The following is a 21352-nucleotide window of genomic DNA, read 5'->3' on the forward strand; positions in this document are numbered from 1 at the left end:
GCAATCTCTGCCAGCTGTGTCCTGTGGGTCATGAGACAGTCACGAGATCTGGTTGGGTTGAGTAGATTCAGTTTAGATGTAGTGTGATATAATATAGAATAATATAGTATAATTCTTATCTCATATTTGGTAAAACATATATATATATATATATATATATATATGGTATTATATATATAGTTATTATTTTTATATAGTATTATATATTATGTAATAATGGTATTATTATATATATAGTATCTATTATATATAATATAATAGTATTATAATATATTATATGTATAGTATTATATATTATATAATAATAGTATTATTATATATATAGTTTAGATGTAGTGTAATGTAATATAGAGTAATATAGTATAATTATTTTCTCATATTTGGTAATAAATATATATATGTATATATTATATATATATAAATATATAATATATAATATATAATATATAATATATAATATATAATATATAATATATAATATATAATATATAATATATAATATATAATATATAAAATACATATATATTATATAATATAATATATATAATATTTATATATATGTATATATGTGTGTGTATATATATGTATATATATGTATATATATAGTATGTGTATATATATATGTATATATATATGTATATATATAGTATGTATATATATATATATATGTATATATATATGTATATATATATATATATATATATATATATATATATATATATATATATATATATATATATATATATATAAATAATAGAATATTGGGTATATATCGTTGCTCCTGTGTTTGTGCCAACATAGAATGCAATGTGGAGATTGCTCACCCAGAGTGATGGGGTTTTGTTTCCTTGGCCTGTCAGGGCCAAGCGCATCTCCAGACTGTTGGTCAGCAGACAGCCACAAGATTCTGCTCGGAGGAGTTGAGTGCTTGTGCAGATTCAGTTTAGATGTAGTGTAATATAAATATAGATAAATACAGTATAATAAAGTAATTAATCAGCTTTCTGATACCAATGGAGTACTCCTCATCATTCCCCCCTGCCATGGAGGTTGCTTTGAATACTCTACAGAGGTGCTGCAACACAAGCTCAGGATGGCCCAGAGTAAAAGAACATTCCTGGAGGAATGAGGCCACCAGAATCAGCTGGATTACCCTGTGCTGGGCAGGCCGCTGTTCACTCCTGCCGCTGTTTCTGGGTGATTTTTTCCTCCTGCCGCTGTTTCTGGATGGTTTTCCCGTTGCAGGCTGCGGGTGCCGCTGAGCGTGCAGAGGCGCTCCCCCGATGAGGCCGGCAGGATGCTCGGGCAGTGGCTGTCCCTGCTGGAGCGGCACTGCCAGCCCGGCAGCGCGGCCGCCCTGCCCGCGGAGGGCTCTGCGGCATGCAGCACCCCCGAGGCTGACTACGAGGAGTTCGTGGCGCCTCCGAGCGAGCAGAGAGAGGAGAGCGCCCGCTCTGATGGGGGTTCCGCAAGGAGCAGCCCGAGCAAGCCTGCAGAGCCGGCAGAGGGACAGGCAGCCCAAGCAGGAGCTCTGCCACCTGCCCTGGGCAGCGCTCAGGTGCCACCAGCCCCTCCTGCCCTGCCACAGCCCTGCAGTGCCCCTCCAGCAGCCAAGAGAACCAAGGCCTTCCACTGGGATCTCGTTCCCTGGGACAAGGTGAGGATGAAACTGAGGGCAGCTGTCACCCTGGTTTTTTATGATTTTCTCAGCCTTCTGATGTTGACATTCTTGTAGCCAACTTTCTCACACACTTTCTGTAAATAACTCATTGTTTTGCATTCTTTTCTAGAAGAAGACAAATCTGATAGACTGTTGGTCTGTCCGGTGTCATTGGAGAGGTGGCACTGTCACCCTCCAATCTAACAGTCACTTTTGGAAAACTATAAATGTTGGAGTCAGAAAATAAACTTCCTTTTTTCTTCTTCACCTTGAGAACAGCAGTGTGAGCTTGTGTTCTTTCATGTCCTATAGGGACAGGCAGCTGTTAAAGAGAAAAAAACCTAAATATTTTAGCCCATGTGACATGGGGAGTTATAAGAATGCAGCTGGGCCACAAAATGACCTGGATGCCCCTCTCTGTGTTTGCATGGAACAAAGGGCCTCTGTTCTCCTGGCTCGCTGTTTACCCTGTGTCCCTCCTGTATTTTTAGATCCAAAAATCTGTCTGGGCATCGTGTGACCCGTGCAAGAGGCAAATAGACGTGTGCAGGCTGTGTGAGCAGTTCCAGATCCAGGACACAGCAGTGCTTCTGGGCAGCGAGCCTCCGGTGAATCAGCACATCCTGCTGGACAGAAAAGTTGCGCACAACTTCAGTGAGTGGATGCACAGCAGGGGCTGCGAGCTGCTCTCTGGGAGCTGGGCTGAGCCCTGCCTGCATTTGCTGTTTGTGCTTTCTGCCCCTCACAGGCAGAGATCGAGGCTGGGTGGAAATCCTCTTTTCATTCAGTGCTTCTCTCTTTGTAGAACAAGACCCCAGGGCTCAGCTGCTCCAAAGGGGCTCTTTGCTGTAGAGATAAACCCTCAAGCTGATTTGTTTAAAATCCAAACCTGGCTGTGGCACTGAGCTGTTGTGACCGTGTTCACAGAGGTTTTGAGTTGGGGAAGAGACAAGGATCTGACTCCATGTTTCAGAAGGCTTGGTTTATTATTTTATGATATATATTACATTAGAACTGTACTAAAAGAATAGAAGAAAAGGTTTCATCTGAAGGCTGGCTAAGAATAGAATAGCAAAGAATGATAACAAAGACTTGTGGCTCGGCTCTCTGTCCGAGCCAGCTGACTGTGACTGGCCATTAATTACAAATATCTAACATAAGCTAATCAGAGATCCACCTGTTGCATTCCACAGCAGCAGATAATCATTGTTTACATTTTATTCCTGAGGCCTCCCGGCTTCTCAGTAGGAAAAACCCTAAAGAAAAGATTTTTCATAAAAGATGTCTGCGACAAGCTGCGATGCTGCTGTCTTGGGGCAGATGTGTAAAGCCATCCTCAACACCTGTGGAGTCAATTTGAGCCTCTGACTGCAAAGGCTTTTCCAATTTAATGGGCTGCAAAGCCCCCAGGAGCAGGCTGGGAGGCAGAACGTGCAGTGCTGAGCTGCAGTGGGGTCAAGGATCCTGTACATGGGGTGAGGAGCGTTTGGGGCAGCTCCAGGCAGGAATTTTTGGCTTCTCCCTGTCTGAGGGCTCAGCACACTGTTCCTGAGCACAGCCCTCTGCTCTCCTCCTTCAGGTGAGGTTCCGCCCAAAGCCTGACCTGGAACAGCCCCTCAAAGCTAATGAAGCAGCTCAGCACCCAGCCCTGCTCCTGCTAACAGAATATTGTAAAGCTCTTTCATTCCCTTGACGAGAAGTGGTGGATGTTAAAGGAGCAGCAGTAATTGTTCTTCAAAGGGCACCCTGGTTTCTGCTGCAAAGATGCCTCTCCTAAAAATTTCTATAACCTGGAGATGCTTTAAGATGGTTACATGTGTAAAGAATTTGGGGCAGTCAATTCTGAAGTTTTAATGATTTCATCTTGATTAATATGAATAAGAAAAAAATGTATTTTGGAGAGCATGTAAAGTTTTAATTGGGACATGTAAATGAAGATAACTCAGAATTATTGCATCCCTTGACTAACAATTTGAAGGGTTAAAAGGAAGAGTGATGGCAAAGTGCTGTTGCAGATAAAAGAATCTTGTAATAGCACTTTTATCTACTAAATTATTGCAGTTTCTTTGAGGAAATGCCTTTCTTTTGCTTTGCAAATAGCACAATTCCTCCTTTTGATCCTGTTCCTCTCACAGCATTTTTCACAGAGATGTTCTACATCCCTTTCTTAATCTTATCCTCATCAGTGAGAGTTTTGGCATATCCTTATTATAATGGACAGTGCTCAGATCAAAAGTTAATTTGATCCTGAGAATTCTGATTAATCTTCCTGCAAGTGCTGCAAACCACAGTCCTTAAATTAATGAATAAAACCATGAAGCTTGAAAATGCCAGTAGGTTCAAAATTCTGGAGATTGTGAGTGGAACACCAGAGGAAAATGAGAATTCTGAGACATTTCCATACTAAATTCAAGGCCAGTGTAGGAGAAAATATAAATTAAAATTAAGTTCTTTAGTGGATTATTGTTGAAAAAAGAAATTCCTGCCACACAGGGAGCAGGTATCAGTAAGAGACAAGAAAATCATCCTGAGATTTGTTTTTTCGTGATGACTGCTCTGTAAATTTAAAGAAAATATGAAGACTGAGATTTTGCCGTATAATAGCAGCTGCTAAATATTTTATATTCTGGTTGTTTGGGGTTTTTTTCCTTTCTTTTTTAATTCTGCTAAGTATAGGTAAGATACTTCAGTGATTTCCCTTGCCTTGAGCACTTCCTTCCAAGTAACCCCAGAATCTTTTTTCTCCAGACATTTTCCTTAAAAGTTTCCGTGTAAAACCAAGTGAGCTGAAGGACAAACTCTTCATCGTCCACGAGGAGAGTGGGGGGCTCACAGATGAGCAGATAACAGCACTGAGAAGGTAATTTTGGGGGGAATTGTCTGGGTTTGGGGCCTTTTGGAGAAGGCAGAATATTCTGCAAGTGAAGGGAAGTTTGGAAAGCTGGCTTGGAGAGGAGGAAGGCAGACAAGAGTTAAAGGAGGTTTGTGGGATATTGGGAATATTTGTGTGGTAGGGATTGGGGTTTAGAGCAGAGTGGAGATTTCTGTAGCTGGACAGATTTCAGTGTGAGCAAACGATTGGTGTGTGAAATTCACTGGAATTTATCTTTTTGGATAGGTTGGGATGTAGAAAGAAAGGAAAGAAGTGGGATCCTGGAGTGGGATCTGTTCCATCCCAGTCCCCACGTGATACTTGGGCCATTTTAATAAACATTTTTACATGCAGAAGCTTGGTGTGAAACTCCTTGTAACTAAGGGTCTTGTAACTAAGGGCATTGCGACCTTCTGAGCCATGCACTGATGTGAGATGAACTCTGTAGTAAATGAGAAAAATAAACAGCATCATCAAAAATCAACTCAAAAGTCCCATCTCAAATTCCTTCCAAAACTCCCCACAAGTGAATTATCACACTCAGGATTCAGTCCTGGCGCTGCAGGCTCAGTCCAGGATCTCCAGGCTGCTGAAACTGCTGTGGCATCACTGATTTATGGCCTCTGGGCTCTTTGCCATCAGACAATAATAATAATAATGATGGCAATGAAGCTTGAAATATCATATTTTTTTTTTCCTTGAAGTCTTTCTTTGATGGCAATAGTGCTGAGGGAATATTCCCAGCAGTGGAATGTGTAAGAGATATCGATTGTTGTCTTGCTCTGTTGCTGAATAATTTCAAGGATTCAAACCATCCTATCTGCCTTCAAGGGTTCTGTCCCTGGGATTGTTGTTTACTGCCAAAATCGATGAATCTTGCATTGAAAGGAAACAGAATTTTTTTCCACCCCAAGAGTTTTGAGTGTAAAGTTGAGATTCATCCCAAAATGAGATCTTGGATTATTCCCAGGGCACTGGGGAATGGCAGGAGCAGGAATTCTCCTGGAGCATCACCACTGCAGGTTCCCCTGGCACCAGGCTCTGTGGTGGGCTTGGCAGGACACGAGGAGGGCGCTCAGCACTCCACCCATGGGCAGGACAGGACAGGGCTGGAAAATTGCTCTCAGTGCAAATTGTACCTGCCAGGGGGTCTGAGCCAGGGCACAGTGTCAAAATCCTACCACTGGAGAGTGAAAAATACTTAAGGATGTCAAAATCCTTTTATTGGAGTGATGCCTTGTGCAGGCTGATCTAGAAGGCTGGACAGAGCTAAAGAATAAAGCAGGGATTTATCCAAAGGATCCCCTCCATGGATGCACCTTGGGCAGCACCAGAGCCCAGCCAGGGCTGCACCCAGGATGAACCAAAACGGCCCCAAAATGCACGGCCGGGCACGGGCTCTGTCCCTGGGATCAGTTCTGCTCCATATTGGAGTTTATTGTCGAATTACAGCTCCAGCCCATGAAGTCCCATCCTTGTTTTTCTCTCTCCAGCCCACGGGGTTTGTGCTCCTGGGCTGAGATTTGGGGCATTTGTCCTTGGTGCCCAGCTGGAGCAGGAATTGTTTTGTCTCCCTGCTCTGTGCACAGAGCTCAGCATCCCCTCATGTGAACCCAGACCCACACACTAAAGCAGCACAGAATGTGAAAAATAGAGAAGCTCAAACCTGAGACATCAGGAGAGTGAAAATTACTTAAAATATGTCAAAATCCTACTATTGGAGAATGAAAAATACTTAAAGTCAAAGCCAAAATTCCATTTTCAAGGCAGAGTGTCCTACTCATGCATCCAGTGGAAGTGGTGGGATATCATTGGGAACTTCAGGAATGAATTTGATACAGAAACCTCTCCATCTCTGGATGATTCTTTATCCTCATGTCTTACCATCAAAGCACTCCATGTCTCTCTAAACTTAATTTTTTTTCCAGAGAAATGGGAATCTTTTTCATTGTGCAAATTCCATTAGAACTGCATTCATGTACAAAGATATTTATGGAATGCATGCACGTGGTTTTGTGCCTCCTTTCTCATGGCTCCCATTGTTTAATGCTTTAAGCTTTAAACCTTCCAGATAATCTGTTATTTCCATTTTCTGTGCATAATGCAGCTAAAGAATTTTATGGGGTATCAGACTTCTGATTAAATGAAGATGTTTGCTGTCACCTTTTAAAATATGTTCTATGAATTTGCTTAAAAGCCCAAACTATTTTTAATGATGAGTAAACACCCTTTCATTTGCCAACAGCTAACTTATTTTTGAATGAAAATTCATTTTTTTCCTTGATGGTAAAGTGGGCTGAAAGGATTGCATTTTCATCTGCTACAATCTAGAGTTCATTCAAACCCCCAGCAATTTTACTATTGAAATGTCACATTAATTATTGACAACAGTAAAATTAATCTTGGTGTTTGTCCTGTGATTAACATGCTAAAATATTTGGTTTTTTCCATCTTTGAGTAAACTCCCTGATTTTTACTGGAAATGTGTAGCTCTGCCCATGAATGTTTAATCACTCCCGCTGCAAATTTAGAGGTTTGTTTTAAGAGAAAGAGAAGAGAGGAGACCTGAATACTTATTTCAGCTTCTTTACACTGCTCACATGCGAGCTGTGCCGTGGGTTTGGTTTTTCTGAAGAAAAGCTGTGAATTCCCCCTGTGGTGGATCACACAGGCAGGCACATCTCCAAAGGAAGGCAGCTGTGCTGCTGTGCTTGTTTTTCCAAGAGGAGGCCTATCTGAAAACATCAATCCTCTCAAAATCTGTGGCCCTGGAGGATGTTCTGGGACCCTGTGAGGAAGCTGTGGGTCTGTGCTTTGTGCCGTCACTGCTTCGGCAATGAAAAACCCTGTAAAAATCAAGGTAAAGAGGATAAACACCCCAGGCTGGGGTTGTTGGGGTGGCTGTGCAGGGCCAGGAGGGACAGGACAGTCCTGATTTTAGCCCAGAATATTCTGTGATTATGGATTAACAGAGATGATCACTGTGCGTCCTTCCAGCCCAGAATATTCTGTGATTCTGTGATAACGTCTTTGATAACAGAAATGATCCTGTGGGTCTCTTTTAGCGCAGAATATTCTGTGATTATGAATTAACCAAGATGATCCTTGTGGGTCCTTCCAGCCCAGAATATTTTGAGATTATGAATTAACAGAGATGATCCTGTGGGTCCTTCCAGCCCAGGATATTCTGTGATTCTGAGATAACAGAGATGATCCTTGTGGGTCCCTTTTAGCCCAGGATATTCTGTGATTCTGAGATAACAGAGATGATCTTTGTAGGTCCCTTCCAGCCCAGTAATAATTCAGTTATTCTTTGATAACAAAGATGATCTTTGTAGGTCCTTCCAGCCCAGGATATTCTGTCATTCTGTGATAATATCTTTGATGACAGAGATGATCCTGTGGGTCCTTTCAGACCAGGATATTCTGTGATTTATGAATTAACAGAGATAAGAAAGGGTCCAACCTCTTTGGAAATCAGGGCCTGACCTCCTCTGTCTCATGGTTTCACCTTTTCTAAACTATTCTGTCATTCTAAATTCTGTGAATATCTGCAGGTGGGCATTCTGGCTGTTGGAATCATTTCCACATATCCAGAGGTGTCTGCAGATCACTTTTGCTTCCCATCTCCCAGGTGGTTCCAATGCCTCCAAAGGATAAGCAGTAAATATGAAACACACAAACCACACAAAATGCAGGAGATTCCAGGGCAAGGAATGGCAGAATTATTTCATCAGAATGCCGAATGAAGAGGATCCTGAATTTTAATTTTCTCTTTCCAGATACTTGCCCACACCCAAAGATGCAGAGAGGTACCTGTCCTTCAAGGGGCCTTGCTCAGAGCTGCACGTGGTTGACCAGTTCATGTTGGAGGTGAGGAGTTGCAATATTAAAAGACACCACATCCTATTTTTAGGGCACTCTCCAAGCTAAAACCACTGCAAGAAGCTGTTGGTTAGCACTTAAATTTACAATCTCACCCAGAATCAGTATAAAAGGATTATTCTGATGAAGACTTGGGATAACAAAACGAGAACTATGGATCCCTTTGTGTCTCCATGTCACACTCTCTCCTCTTCCTACAGAGTATTTATCCTAACCTAGATCTAGATTCCCAAAATCTAGAAGCCATAATCTATAGAATTATAGGTATTTAACCATTTTTGCTCACAAGAAAGGATTGCAATGGATTTTAATCATGTCTGCCCAGGAGCACACAGTGAATCTGCAGGTTTGTGCCAGAGTGTATCCGCAGAGTCAAGGCCCAGAATAAAATTAATAAATGAGCACAGAAATTAGGCAAACAATGGCACAGCTGAATTGCTCAGTAAATAATGAAAGGAATTTGCATGTTTTGGTATGAATGTGAGTTTTAATGCTGGTTCTGCCCAATTGTGTGCAGATGTGTAAAATCCCCCAGCTGGGCCAGAGGCTGGATCTGCTGCTCAGCGTCCGTGAGCTCCCCGAGAGCATCAGAGACCTGGAGCCTGTGAGTACAGGGCCCCTCCTGGGGTGTTTGTGATCCTGGCAGCCTGATAAGAGAGGCCCAAATTACCTCAGTGCAGATTTCAAGGCTCTCTAGTTTGGGAGGATTATTTTTGGGATTTTTTTCCACTTAGGTGTTTAATATCATCCTTATTCCACCAAGGTTCAGGATATTGGGCATGGCAGTAGAATAGACTTCCACAAAAGAGAGAGAGAAAAGAACAGGAAAATATCTTCAACATTTTCTTTGGAGTTATTAAACTTTATAACTTTCCTCCTTCTTTGGATAAGCCAGAAGTGAATTTCACCATTAAAATTCAATTCCCTTCACGGGGAGGTTCTGTTCCCATGAGCTGAAAGAACCGGTCTAAGGCAAGGAGGAAGTTCACTGGACAAATCTCCCAGAGATTTATTATTTCCTGCAGACTGGAGGAGTTGCTCCCCCTGAGGATCACAGCTCTGGGCTGGAATTTTTGGGAGCCAGAGCTCCAGCCCCTCTCTGCCTTTCCCCAGCATGACCCAAACACACCAGTGCCAGCCTCACGACGGACCCTGCTGCTCCAAACCCTCCTTTACCTGCCAGGTTTTGCCCACGCTTCCATTCACAACAAGCATTCCCACGCCACCCAAATGTTTCAGAGGTTTTGCCCTCGTTCTGCACGGGAATGAAAACAAAATGTGGAATTTCTGTGAGAGCAAGTTGTCGTCCTTTGCCTGGCTGTGATTAAAAGCACAGCAGCAGCGAGGGGAGCCCAGGAGAGGAGCAGATGGAAAGCACAGGGGAGGTGCAGGCACTCCTGACCCTGCGCCTTTGCTGTCCTCCACTGAAGCCCAGTATTGAATTTCTGGAAGTTATTCCAGTCACTGTTTGCTTTGATGGATATTTAATGTTCACTGAAGAGCTAATTAGTGGCTAAGTGTGCTCTTACTCATGCTAACACGTATTTTTAAAGCACAGAATATACACCTGAAATCCTAAGGGACAATGTGAATTTTGGCTTTCGGCACCCTCTGGCCCTGAGCTGGGCTGTGAATGCTTTAACAAAAGCTTTCAGTGCACCCAAGTGCTTCATCCTCTCCTGTTTTTAAATTTCTGTGTTGGTGACTGATGAAAAGAGGTGTGGTGCTAAAAAATACAGATTTTAAAACTCAAAACAAAATCCCCTTCTGTGCTTAAACCCCTAGAAGGGAGGTGGCTTTTCCCTGGGAAAACTGAATTACACTGAGTTTGAGCACAGGAAATGATTATTATTCTTCCTTGTGGGGAAACTGTGCTGAGAATTGTGATAAGAGCATGGAGCTGGTGCAAGTGGAAAGGAGGGAGGTGAGGGACGGAGCTCCAGGCTCTGCATCCCCTGACCCCTGGCATTTGGGCAGAACCCTTTTTGTGCTTGGTGGTTGTGGCAGGGCTGGTTTGGCAGCCAGGGAGGGTGTGACTCCTTTAGGGGTGGCTGTGCCAGCCCAGCTTGGTCCTGGGGGGTTTGGCCCTGCAGAAAATCCCTGGGGGATTGGGACGGGGAGGGAAGGACAGAATCCATGGGTTTATCCCCATTTTCAGCCTGCCTGAGGGAGCTCTGTGTGTTCCAGCTCATCACCCAGAACATCCAAGCCAGCAAGCAGCTGCAGTCCAGCCCCAAGTTTGTGGCTGTCCTGGAGTACATTTTAGCCATGGGGAACCACCTGAATGAAAAAGCTGGGAAGGAGGTGGCCAAAGGATTCCGACTCTCCTCTCTGGCCAAGGTGGGTAAATATCTCATTGTGATTAAAGCCATCCTGTCCTGAGGTTTGCCAGCATTAATATGCTAACAAATATTAGCATATTAATGCTATAAAATTATAAATGTAATTATTTTCAGCGTGGAGAGAGGTAATAATTCCTAATGAGGAGCTCACATTTTACCACCTGGCTTTGGTTACAAACTGCTGCTGAAGTCATCCTGTCCTAAGGTTTGCTAGCAATAATATGCTAATGTTTGTTAGCATATTAATGCTACTAAATAATAAATGTAATTATTTTCAGTGTGGAGAGAGGCAATAATTCCTAATGAGGAACTCACATTTTACCACCTGGCCTTGGTTCCAAGCTGCTGCTGAACCCTGAATCCTCTGGTGCCTGTGATCACAAGCTGTGTCCCCCCTTCATGCAGCAGCTCTGCCTTTGTGCTGCTGAATAAATACACTGTGCCTCTAATGAGGCAGAGCATCAAAATGCTGCCTGCCCTGCTATTAAAATCCCTCGGCATGAGGAACTGTGTGTGACCGTGCTCACAGGGTCCCAGGGTGAGGGGAGTGACGAGGATCTGACTCCATGTTTCAGATGGCTGATTTATTATTTTATTATGTATATTATATTAAAACTATACTGAAAGAATAGAAGAAAGGATTTCATCAGAAGGCTGGCTAAGAATAGAAAAAGAATGATAACAAAGGCTTGTGAGTGACTGAGACAGTCTGAGCCAGCTGACTGTGTTTGGCCATTAATCAGAAACAACCACATGAGCCCAATCCCAGATGCACCTGTTGCATTCCACAGCAGCAGATAATCATTGTTCGCATTTTGTTCCTGAGGCCTCTCAGCTTCTCAGGAGGAAAAATCCTAAAGAAAAGATTTTTCATAAAAGATGTCTGTGACAACTGTGTGAGCTGCAGGCCCTGGTTAGACACCAGGTATGAGCCAGGAATGTGTGTCTGTGAAACAGCAGCATGAAAAGGAGAGGTTTCATTCATTGTTTTCCATTCTTGCCAAAGGTACCCGGGTCTACCAGCATCTCTGCTGCTCCTTTTCCATGTTTTATTTATTTTTTGAGGGCTGGTAGCTCAGGGTGTGCTGTTGCTGTGCTCTGCTGCAGCTCTCCCTGCTGAGGGGCAGGGACAGGACCTTCACCCTCCTGCACGCCCTGGTGGAGCAGATCCTGTCACACCAGCCCGAGCTGGCCACCTTCCCCCAGGAGCTGACCGAGTTTGAAACTGTTCCTGATGGTGAGAGGGGGGCAGGGGGGAAAATAACCAACAAATAAAAAACGAAGTCCTTCCACTTCTATGCTTATCACTGTAAAATATTATTATTATTATTATTATTATTATTATTATTATTATTATTATTATTATTATTATTATCATCATCATCATCATCATCATCATTATCATTATATCATTATCATTATTATTGTATAATTTTATTAATGTATTATTATAAGTATTATTATAATGATAATATGATTTAAAATTCATTTATTATTATAGTTATAGATATTATTATTATTATATCATTATCATTATTATTGTATAATTTTATTAATGTATTATTATAAGTATTATTCTAATGACAATATTATTTAAAATTCATTTATTATTATAGTTATAGATATTATTATAATAATTATTATTATATGTTTTTCCCCCTCTCTCTTCCCTTCCAGCGTCCATGAAGGGCCTCAGTGCTGAAGTTGATGGTATGTAAATGTGGTTTCTACATTTCATGCTCTGTGCAGTCATTTGGAACAGGTTTTCACTGCACCTCTGTGGCTTGTAAAGAGAGTTAAAGGTTCAAAACATTGAGGTGAAAGAGTTGCCATGGAGATGCTTAACCTGCCCTGTTACTGTGAGGAATTAAAAAAAGAAAAGAAATATTGAAGCGTGTCCAGGTGGTTTGGAAATGTAAAAAAATGTGCTGGCCACGGTAAATAGAGTTTATCATAAAATACAGAGGTTAAGTGGGACAAGTGCTCCATCACAGGGATGGCTGGGAGAGCCCCTGGGAGTGGGAATGCAGCACGGGAAACTTCCAGGGGTTCAAGAACTTTCTGGAAACAAACTGGGTTCCTGCTCTGAAAAGGACTCCAGTGAAGTCAACAGGAGGGTCAGAACGAGGTTGTTCAAATGGAAGGTGGATTTTGTGAGGTGGATTTTGTAGGATGGATCTTGTGGGATGGATTTTGTGAGGTGGATTTTGTGAGGTGGATTTTGTGGGATGGATTTTGTGGGATGGATTTTGTGAGGTGGATACTGTAGGATGGATTTTGGGAGATGGATTATATAGGATGGATTATATAGGATGGATTTTGTGGGATGGATTTTGTGGGATGGATATTGTGAGGTGGATACTGTAGGATGGATTTTGGGAGATGGATTATATAGGATGGATTTTGTGGGATGGATTTTGTGGGGTGGATTTTGTAGGATGGATTTTGTAGCATGGATTTCCATCTCCCCATGGAACAGTCCCACGAGCTGTGAGCTCAGTGGGTTTTACACTGACCCCTTTGAGAGCTGACAGCAGAGTGCCAGTGGGTGGAAATGATGTTGATTATGTTGAAATCTATCACAATCTGTGTTTTGAAGGTGGGTGCTTGCCATAACTCCAGGCCAATATTGCCAATTTCAGCCATTGGTAACAGATCTGAATGATGCTCACTCTCACCTTTGGTTTTGCAAACCTTGAACCCCTTCTGGGCCCTGGAAGCAGCTCGAGGCTCCTGCAATGTGTTTTATCCTGCTCCAAAATTTCCAACCCAGGATTTCATTTCCATGGCTGATCCCAGTGCTCAGCCTAGGGAAGGGAAGGGCAGATTTATGCCCCACACTCTCAACCTCTTCCTTATCCTGCACCTGCAGGGATGTGATCCCATTTTTCCCTGAGAAAATTCCTCTTTCAGGAGCTCCACCTCCCACCAGGAGCTTAATGCCCCTGGATAAATGTGTTGCAGACCCACAGTCTCTTTTATTTTCCTAAATGAGACAATTGCAGCCCTTTGGACGCCTCCTCCTGCTGGTGAAATTCCTCATTTTCTGTTCCTTTTGTCAGTTTTAAAAAAAGAGCTGGAGAACCTTATCCGGAGCAGGAGGCTCCTCAAACCCAGGGCAAGCAAGGCAACAGCCCAGGAGTCCCAATTCTGCAAGGAGCTGAAGGTAAACCCACCACAACCTCCCTGTGGGCTGGAGTAAGGGAGGAGTAACCTGGGAGTTAGTGCTGACCCTTGGGAATGAGGAGAATTTGAAGGAAAGTGGATTTTTATTCCCTTCTGAGGGTGTTTCATGCTGTAATCTGCAGTTTGGGAAGGGCTTTCAGGGTTTCTGCACCTCCTGTTTTCCCTTCCCAGGCACTCCATAGTTTAACACAATACTTTGTCATAATTTTAAATGTTTTTCAGAATTTAAAAAAGAAAACAATTGAAAATGTGGGTGTTACAAACAAGGCAAAATGAAGAAATTTTATTTCCAGGCTTGTTTCTAAAGCCCTCTTTCTGCCCCTTAAGCACCTGGAACCAGCAGTGTTTGCTGCACAGGCAAAAAAAGCCAAATATTCTGGAAATCAGGACCTTGTGATGCCTCTCTGGCTCTGCCACTTTGAATGGATTTAGGTTTTGTCATTTTATAATACACTTAAAATTCTCTAACGTTAATATTTCTTTTTATTTTTTGTCTTTGATGTTTTAATTCTTGAAAGTAAATGTGTGTGCTCCTCTTTTGTGAAATGTGAAATTTTTATGACAAGAAAATTTCGCCCTGAATGATTTTGTTTTCACTGCTGTTTAATTCCTGCTTTAATCCTGTGCTCCTACAGCAAATTAAGAAGTTTTATTTTATTACAGGATTTAATTCAGAAATATGAAGGGGATCTCTCCCAGCTGTCAAAAAGATGTGAGGAAATGAAGAAGCTTTATAGCAGCGTACTGGTACATATCATATTGAAATGCAATGAAAATAAAGCCACATTTCTTTTTTAAAAGGGAAGAAAGGAGGGGAAAGGAGTGCAAGAAATTTCCACTTGCCTTATATTTCCACTGGCTGTAGGAAAAGAAAGAAAATCCCATATTTAACAGTGGTCAGAGATCTTAAGGAAAGGGACAGAAATGCAGTGATAACCTCTGGAACTGGAATGTTCTGGGATTGGGATATTTTGTAAAAGTTTTCTTTAATGAATAGATTCATCTATTCATTATTAATAGATTCATCTATTCAGAGCCAGAAAACTTGAGGATTTGCTGAATTTTCTCCTCCTCAGCTGGAGATTTGTGGTCCGGCCAGAGAGATTAACCCAGGTTACTGAGGTGGTTCAGTGACAGCTCCCCAGATCAATTTTGTTTGGGGTATTTTGAGTCTCAGCTCCCTGGAGATTTCAGCCAGCTCAAAGTTTGCTTCTTCCTCCTCTTCCCCTCCTTCTTGTACCTCTTATTCCTCTTATTCTTTATATTAACAATAACGGAGGTGTTTCACTTTTCTCTGCCCTTTAGGCTTTGCCAAGCTTCTCGGATCACCCAGGCGTGCACAAGTTCAATATTTTTATTTCCATTTGCAGGTGAGGTTTGGGGAGCCGGCAGACCTGGACTCCCAGGAGCTCTTTGGGTGGATCTCCTCCTTCATCTGTGAGTTCAGGAAGGCGTGTGCTGAGCTCACACCATGAGAACACGCATTCCACGGAGGTGAGGGAGGGAGGAGCCCAGGAATCAATTTTTAATTGGTTTATTCTTCACTAATAAGCAGCACCTTGCCAATCCCACCTGTGCAGCACAACACCTTGATTCTGAGAGACATTCAATTCCAAATATGTAATTTTATGTGATATTTAACCTGCTATATCCCAGATCGCTGATGAACCTCTCAGTTTTGTGCTTTTGTACCTTGAGATTCCCATATATTGAAAAAAAACCACTTCTGACCTTTTATAATTCCTCCTTTCCTTTGAAAACCCCAGCTTCTGACCCAGTTTTAATTCTTACTTTCATTATTCTGTATGGTGATCTAATTTCTAAATTTCTAATTTCTAAATTTCTAAAGAATACTTCACACATTTTTATAACGAAATGGGGAGCTGTTACCCAGAGAGGAGAATATTTAAACAAAGTCTTGTTTATTTTGCTATTAAAACATTGCATATTAATTATGTAATGAAGTGTCTGGCTGAGTGTTTTATTTTGCCTTGGCCCCACTAAGCAGGATGAAAAAATAACACTTTTTATGGCAAATGTCATGTGTTTGCCACAAATACAATTATTTATACAATTTAATCAATATATGAGATTTGCACTGCAGGAAGAGAAATATGTCAGAGCAGCAAAATAAAAATCTGTCATGAAGCATCTAAGGAATGGATATGGGAGGGAATTATCCATGGTTTTCAAAAGAGGAAAAGTTTCTGTTGTGTGTGTTGGCTTTCGGATGTTTTTAATTAGAATAATTAGCTGGAGCTCAATGAGTGGGAGGAGAAGGAGGCATAGAGATGCCTAAAAAGACAAAATTGTGTGTTTGACATCAAAAGCAGAAAACAGCTGTAAAAGGGCATTGATAACACCTGGCATTCCCCCTCCCAGGTTTGCAAGCAGTGTGGGCTGAGAGAAAAGTGAAAATTATTTATTTTGGGAGAGTTACGTGATTTATTTTGGGGCTTTCTGCCCTGTGTTTGGGCTCTGATGGGAATGATGGACACTGTCCCTGCCCTGAGCACTGAGAGGAGCTGGGGCTGAGCCCAGAAAGGCTCAGGAGCCCTCAGAGACCCCTCTGGGCTGGGATTGAACCTCTCTGGGTTGGGAATTAACCCTCTCTGGGCTGGGAATTAACCCTCTCTGGGCTGGGAATTAACCCTCTCTGGGCTGGGATTGAACCCTTACGTGAGCTGGAATTGAACCTCTCTGAGCTGGAATTTAATCTTCTCTGAGCTGGGATTTAACCCCTCTCTAAACTGGAATTTATCCCTTTTCTGAGCTGGGATTTAACCCTTTTCTGAGCTGGAATTTAACCCCTCTCTGAGATGGGATTTAACCCTTCTCCTAACTGGAATTTAACCCTTTTCTGAGCTGGGATTGAGCCCTCTCTCTGAGCTGGGATTGAGCCCTCTCTAAACTGGGATTGGACGCTTCTCTAAACTGGGATTGGACCCTTCTCCACCTCCAAAATCTCCTCTCCAGGTGGGACCCCGGGAGCTCGGGGACAGAGCCTGGCTGCCCCTGCACAGAGAATTTCAGGGCCAAGGGTGAGCACCAGGGACACTTGGGCACTGCTGGAAGGTGGGGATGGGAGATTTTTTCCATTAAAAATGTCGCATTTGGGCTTCCCAACACCTCCTCCCAGTTACCCTCCTCAGAGGCAAAAGGAATGAAACAGAACCGAAATCAGCACCCCTGAGACTTATTTTACATCAAAATATTTGCAGAATCAATCCGGGTGTTTAATTTTACACAAAGCTGGCTGTGTTTGCCTCGGGTCAGCACCACAGCAGTGACACCCACAGGATCTGCAGCTTCCACCCCTCATTTCTGCCTGGGGGAGGAAAATTCAATTCCCTTTTAATTCCTGCAGCCCTGCCCAGTGCATGAGCTGCCCTGAGAGCAGCACTGGCAGCTTTGGCTGAGTGTGATTACAGCTCCAAAATTCCCTTCATTTACATGGGACTCGTGGCAGGTAATCCTGGATCCCAGTGCCATTTCCATGGCATCAGGATCCCTGCATCCCTGAGCAGCAGTCGTGATGCTCATGATAAATTTCATGGATTTTCAGCTCCAAAATCCTGCTAAGTCTCTTTCAACTAAAGATTTTTTCCTTTGTTTTTTTCTATTTTTTTCTCTCATTCCCCCCCCCCCCCCCAAGTCTTTCTTCTCCATTATTCTATTTAACAGCTTGTTCTTGTTTTATAGCTCAGCTGGCAAGGCCTCTGCCAATTAAAAATATATCCTGCCCAGTGGTCGATATCTGTGCCTTTGTGTGAACACCCTGGAGCATTAATTAAAAAAAAAAAAAATTAAAATTTTAGAAATGTCCCTTCTTGGCATGAAGTTCTATCCCCTTCAGAGAGCACAAAGCTTTTCTGTGGAGTGGGAGCTGATTCCATTTTCCTAAATAAGCTGCTCCTTCAGTGCCTGGGAGCTTGAGACATCCTGATTTGGATGTAAAAAAATAACTAAACCTTGCTCCCTACCTCATTCTTTATTTCTTAACTTATGTAGCAGAAGGCTGGGGTTTTTCAGGTCTGTTCAATTGTGTTATTGTGTTTTGGTGGCATAGAGAATAATGCTTTTTACACCTCAGCATTTATTTGGGATGCTGTAGACGAGCTCCAAGTCTCCCTGTGGATCATGTCCTGGGATTCCCTCCTCAGCAGGTGATGGTTTTATCCTGCAAAAGTCACAAAAGCTTTGGGGGACGCTGCTCCTTGTGGAAAATATCACTTTAGGAGCAATCTGACCTGCCAGAACTGCAGTATTTTTACATCTTTACATGGTTTTTTACATTTTTACGTATTTTTTTCCCCACAGAGCTGATTTTTGGCACATTCTGGAACATGAACTATTAGTGAAGGTGCTGTAAGAAGTTCTGGTCACTGAAATCAGTCTCAGTATTTGCCTGTGTGGAGCTGTGGGTCAAACCCGCCCTGAGTTTCCCCGGCTGGCAGCTCAGCAGTGCCACAGCCGCTGCTCCAGGGGCAAAAGGAGATTTCTCTCCATCCTTCAAATGCTCATTTCTGGCAGGGAGGATAATTTCTGTGTCTCATATCAACAATAATGCCTTCAGCAGCCCCACACCTGGGCCTGGGCTGCCAGGGAAATCCCTGACTTTCTCAGTGTCTCAGGGAACCTGAGCCTGCTCCTGAAAATGCTGGAGGGACAGACGGAGCTGGTTCAGGCACAGCTCACTGAAGGGATCAGGGCCACCAGGGCTTCTCAGGAAATTTGTATTTCACAGCTTTAAACACAGATATCTTCCCCCAGGGGCAGAATTCTCCCAGGGTTTCAAACCAATGATGCAAAGAGCAGAGATTTTCCAGCATTGGAGTCACTGGAAAAAAATTTAACTTCCACAAATGGACAGTTATATCCCAGGGCAGGGGCTGAACTTTGCTTTCCAGTTTTCCTCTTTTTTTTTTTCCTTTTTCCTACTTGAACTGCAGGCACCCAGCAGAGTGCTGCTACTAATTTGTATAAATGAGCAGTAAAATTAAAATTGTGGTCACCTGGAAGGTCCTCTGTGCAGAAAAGCTTTAACATCACTTATGAATGCTGGTTTCTGCTTGAATTAATGCCTTTCTAATCCAAACCAGTTTTAGGAGGAGAGGAAATGCTGTTAGATAAAGAGAATAAAAGTGGGGTTTTTGAAAGTTTTTTTGGGCGCTCACTGTGCAACAACCAAAGCTGGAAGAGTTCTCAGAAAATCCTCCTGTGCTCAAGAAGTTGATGGCTCAGAAAAAACCATAAACAAGTTTGAAACTGCTCACCTTAAAGAAGAAATTGTGGGAAACTCCAAAGCCAGGGGTGCTGTGGTGCAGAGATGAGGTGACCCAAAGAGCTCCTGCCCTGCCTCAGAATTTGGGGTGTGGATATTCACAGGTACAAGGCTCCCGTCCCTGCGTGAATGGGCTGCCAAAGTGCTCACCTGGTAAGTTTTCTCCCCACATTCAATGCAAACATGAATTTTTTCACTGTTTAGAATGTACTGAAAGCTGAACCAGCTGCTTTATTCCCAGACTAACAAAGAGCAGGAGAGATTTGAAGGCTCCAGCTAATTCAGGGGTGAACACTTGGTGAAAATAAGATTTCCTTTAGCACTGACTTGAATCCTTCACGTCCCAGCGTGGTGTGCTGTGTGTGAGCAGCACAGAGGTTTTGGGAGTGCACAGAAATGATTGCAGGCGTTGCTAAATGAGCTTTAAGCCTTCCCACTGGCTGCCTGTTCACCCAGGGATGAATTTTGCCCGCTGGGGACATTTTGTACAATGGCAGTCAGCAGTAATTAAACGAGAGAAAGCCACAAAGTAGCTAAATATTGCTTTAAGCTCATTTAACAAATGAGACATTTGAAACAAAAGGTTTCAGATGCAGATTTGAGGTCCCTGGATGCAGTTTAGGAATGCTGCAATGTGTTTAGAAACAGAAATCACTGACACTTTTGCATAAGGGGAAATAACTGAATGAGCTCTGCTATGATAATGCCATTTGCTCATAAGCACTGACCTAAAAAACCCCAAAGGTTATTGTCCAGAAAGATCAGCTACTGATGAGCAGATTTATACCAAAATTCTTCTTGTAGCTCCTAGAAATTTTCCTGAATGAGCTCTGTAGGACTTGGCCTGAAATGATGCAATTATAAACAGAAATTTGCTCCATTCCAGCCCAGGAACTTTTCTCAGTCAGTAAATAACTCCCAGACAACATCCCAAGCTGCTGTCACCAATGCCCACCCTGAATCTGCCATGCAGAACAATCTGATCTCTCCTCTGCCGTCAGGAATTAAGCTGATTAGGAAAATCAAACCCCATCCAAGCCCTTCATTTGAGGGAATGACTGCATGCCAGTTGCCCTGTGGAAGGACAGACAGCCCTGCTGTGGTGCCCCTGCTCTCCAGGCTGCAGGGATGGAGCAGCTCTGCAGTTCCTCAGCCCAAAATGCACAAAACTTCGTGGCTCAGGTGTGTAAATCCTTTATCTGCAGGCAGGAAAGCTTTGCTGGCACCCTCCCCAAAGGCTGGAATTCATGCAAGAAATAACAGAAATACAATTGCAAACCAAGAATTAAATTTTGCTTCATAACAAGTTTTAAACGCAAATCCCTGCTTTAAAAGCAGTTCATGTGTGTACTAGGTTTTTTGCCTTAATCCACCTGACCTCTGTTTTTACAGCAGGGTTAAACATGTAAATATTTCTTGTATTTCTGTTTATTCAAAATATATATTGAATATATTTATTGAATATGTATATTGAAATATACATTGAAATATATATTGAATATATATATTGAAAAATATATATATTGAAATATATATTGAAATATATATTGAAATATATATTCAAGATATATATTGAAATATATATATTCGATATATATTTATTATTATATATTACTATGTTATATATACAATATTAATAATATATAATATAGTATATATTATATATATTTTATGTAATATAATATAATATAATATAATATAATATAATATAATATAATATAATATAATATAATATAATATAATATAATATAATATAATATAATATAATATAATATAATATAATATAATTATATATTGAAAATATATATTGAATATATATATTTCAATATATATTCAATATATATATTCAATATACATATATTTCAATATATATTCAATATATATTTCAATGTATATTTCAATATATATATTCAATAAATATATTCAATATATATTTTGAATAAACAAAAAATACGAGAAATTTCAAGCTATTTGTGGGTAGTTTAGTGAAGATTGATAAAGATATTTGCAAACTGACTCCTACCTGGGGCCTCAGGGGGAGCAAGAGGAACTTCCAGGGTCACACTTTGCTCTCACTTTTACACTGATGTAAACCCAGAGCAGCAGAAAAACTGGAATATTCC

At 41.9% G+C, this 21352-nt stretch overlaps 1 protein-coding gene across 1 annotated transcript; it reads left to right on the plus strand.

Moving 5' to 3' along the window:
- The first annotated feature begins 1013 nt into the window (after positions 1-1013).
- On the plus strand, positions 1014-15840 carry LOC134427154 (uncharacterized). Its single transcript, XM_063172740.1, has 12 exons — positions 1014-1049; positions 1340-1657; positions 2152-2314; positions 4409-4520; positions 8315-8405; positions 8935-9021; positions 10605-10757; positions 11867-11996; positions 12437-12469; positions 13822-13925; positions 14609-14692; positions 15316-15840. Exons 1-12 carry the CDS (start codon positions 1014-1016, stop codon positions 15418-15420), a joined length of 1416 nt encoding a protein of 471 aa, XP_063028810.1. The 3' UTR covers positions 15421-15840.
- Positions 15841-21352: the final 5512 nt, after the last annotated feature.

This window comes from Melospiza melodia, chromosome 19, assembly GCF_035770615.1.
Source record: "Melospiza melodia melodia isolate bMelMel2 chromosome 19, bMelMel2.pri, whole genome shotgun sequence".
Classification (NCBI taxonomy): Eukaryota; Metazoa; Chordata; class Aves; order Passeriformes; family Passerellidae; genus Melospiza; species Melospiza melodia.

Bases quoted from the DNA above. Each gene is read 5' to 3' on its own strand.
- LOC134427154 (XM_063172740.1), top strand. From the start codon at position 1,014: ATGGAGTACTCCTCATCATTCCCCCCTGCCATGGAG. The intron at 9,022-10,604 runs GTGAGTACAGGG...TGTGTGTTCCAG, and splicing joins GCATCAGAGACCTGGAGCCT to CTCATCACCCAGAACATCCA. The intron at 11,997-12,436 runs GTGAGAGGGGGG...CTTCCCTTCCAG, and splicing joins GTTTGAAACTGTTCCTGATG to CGTCCATGAAGGGCCTCAGT.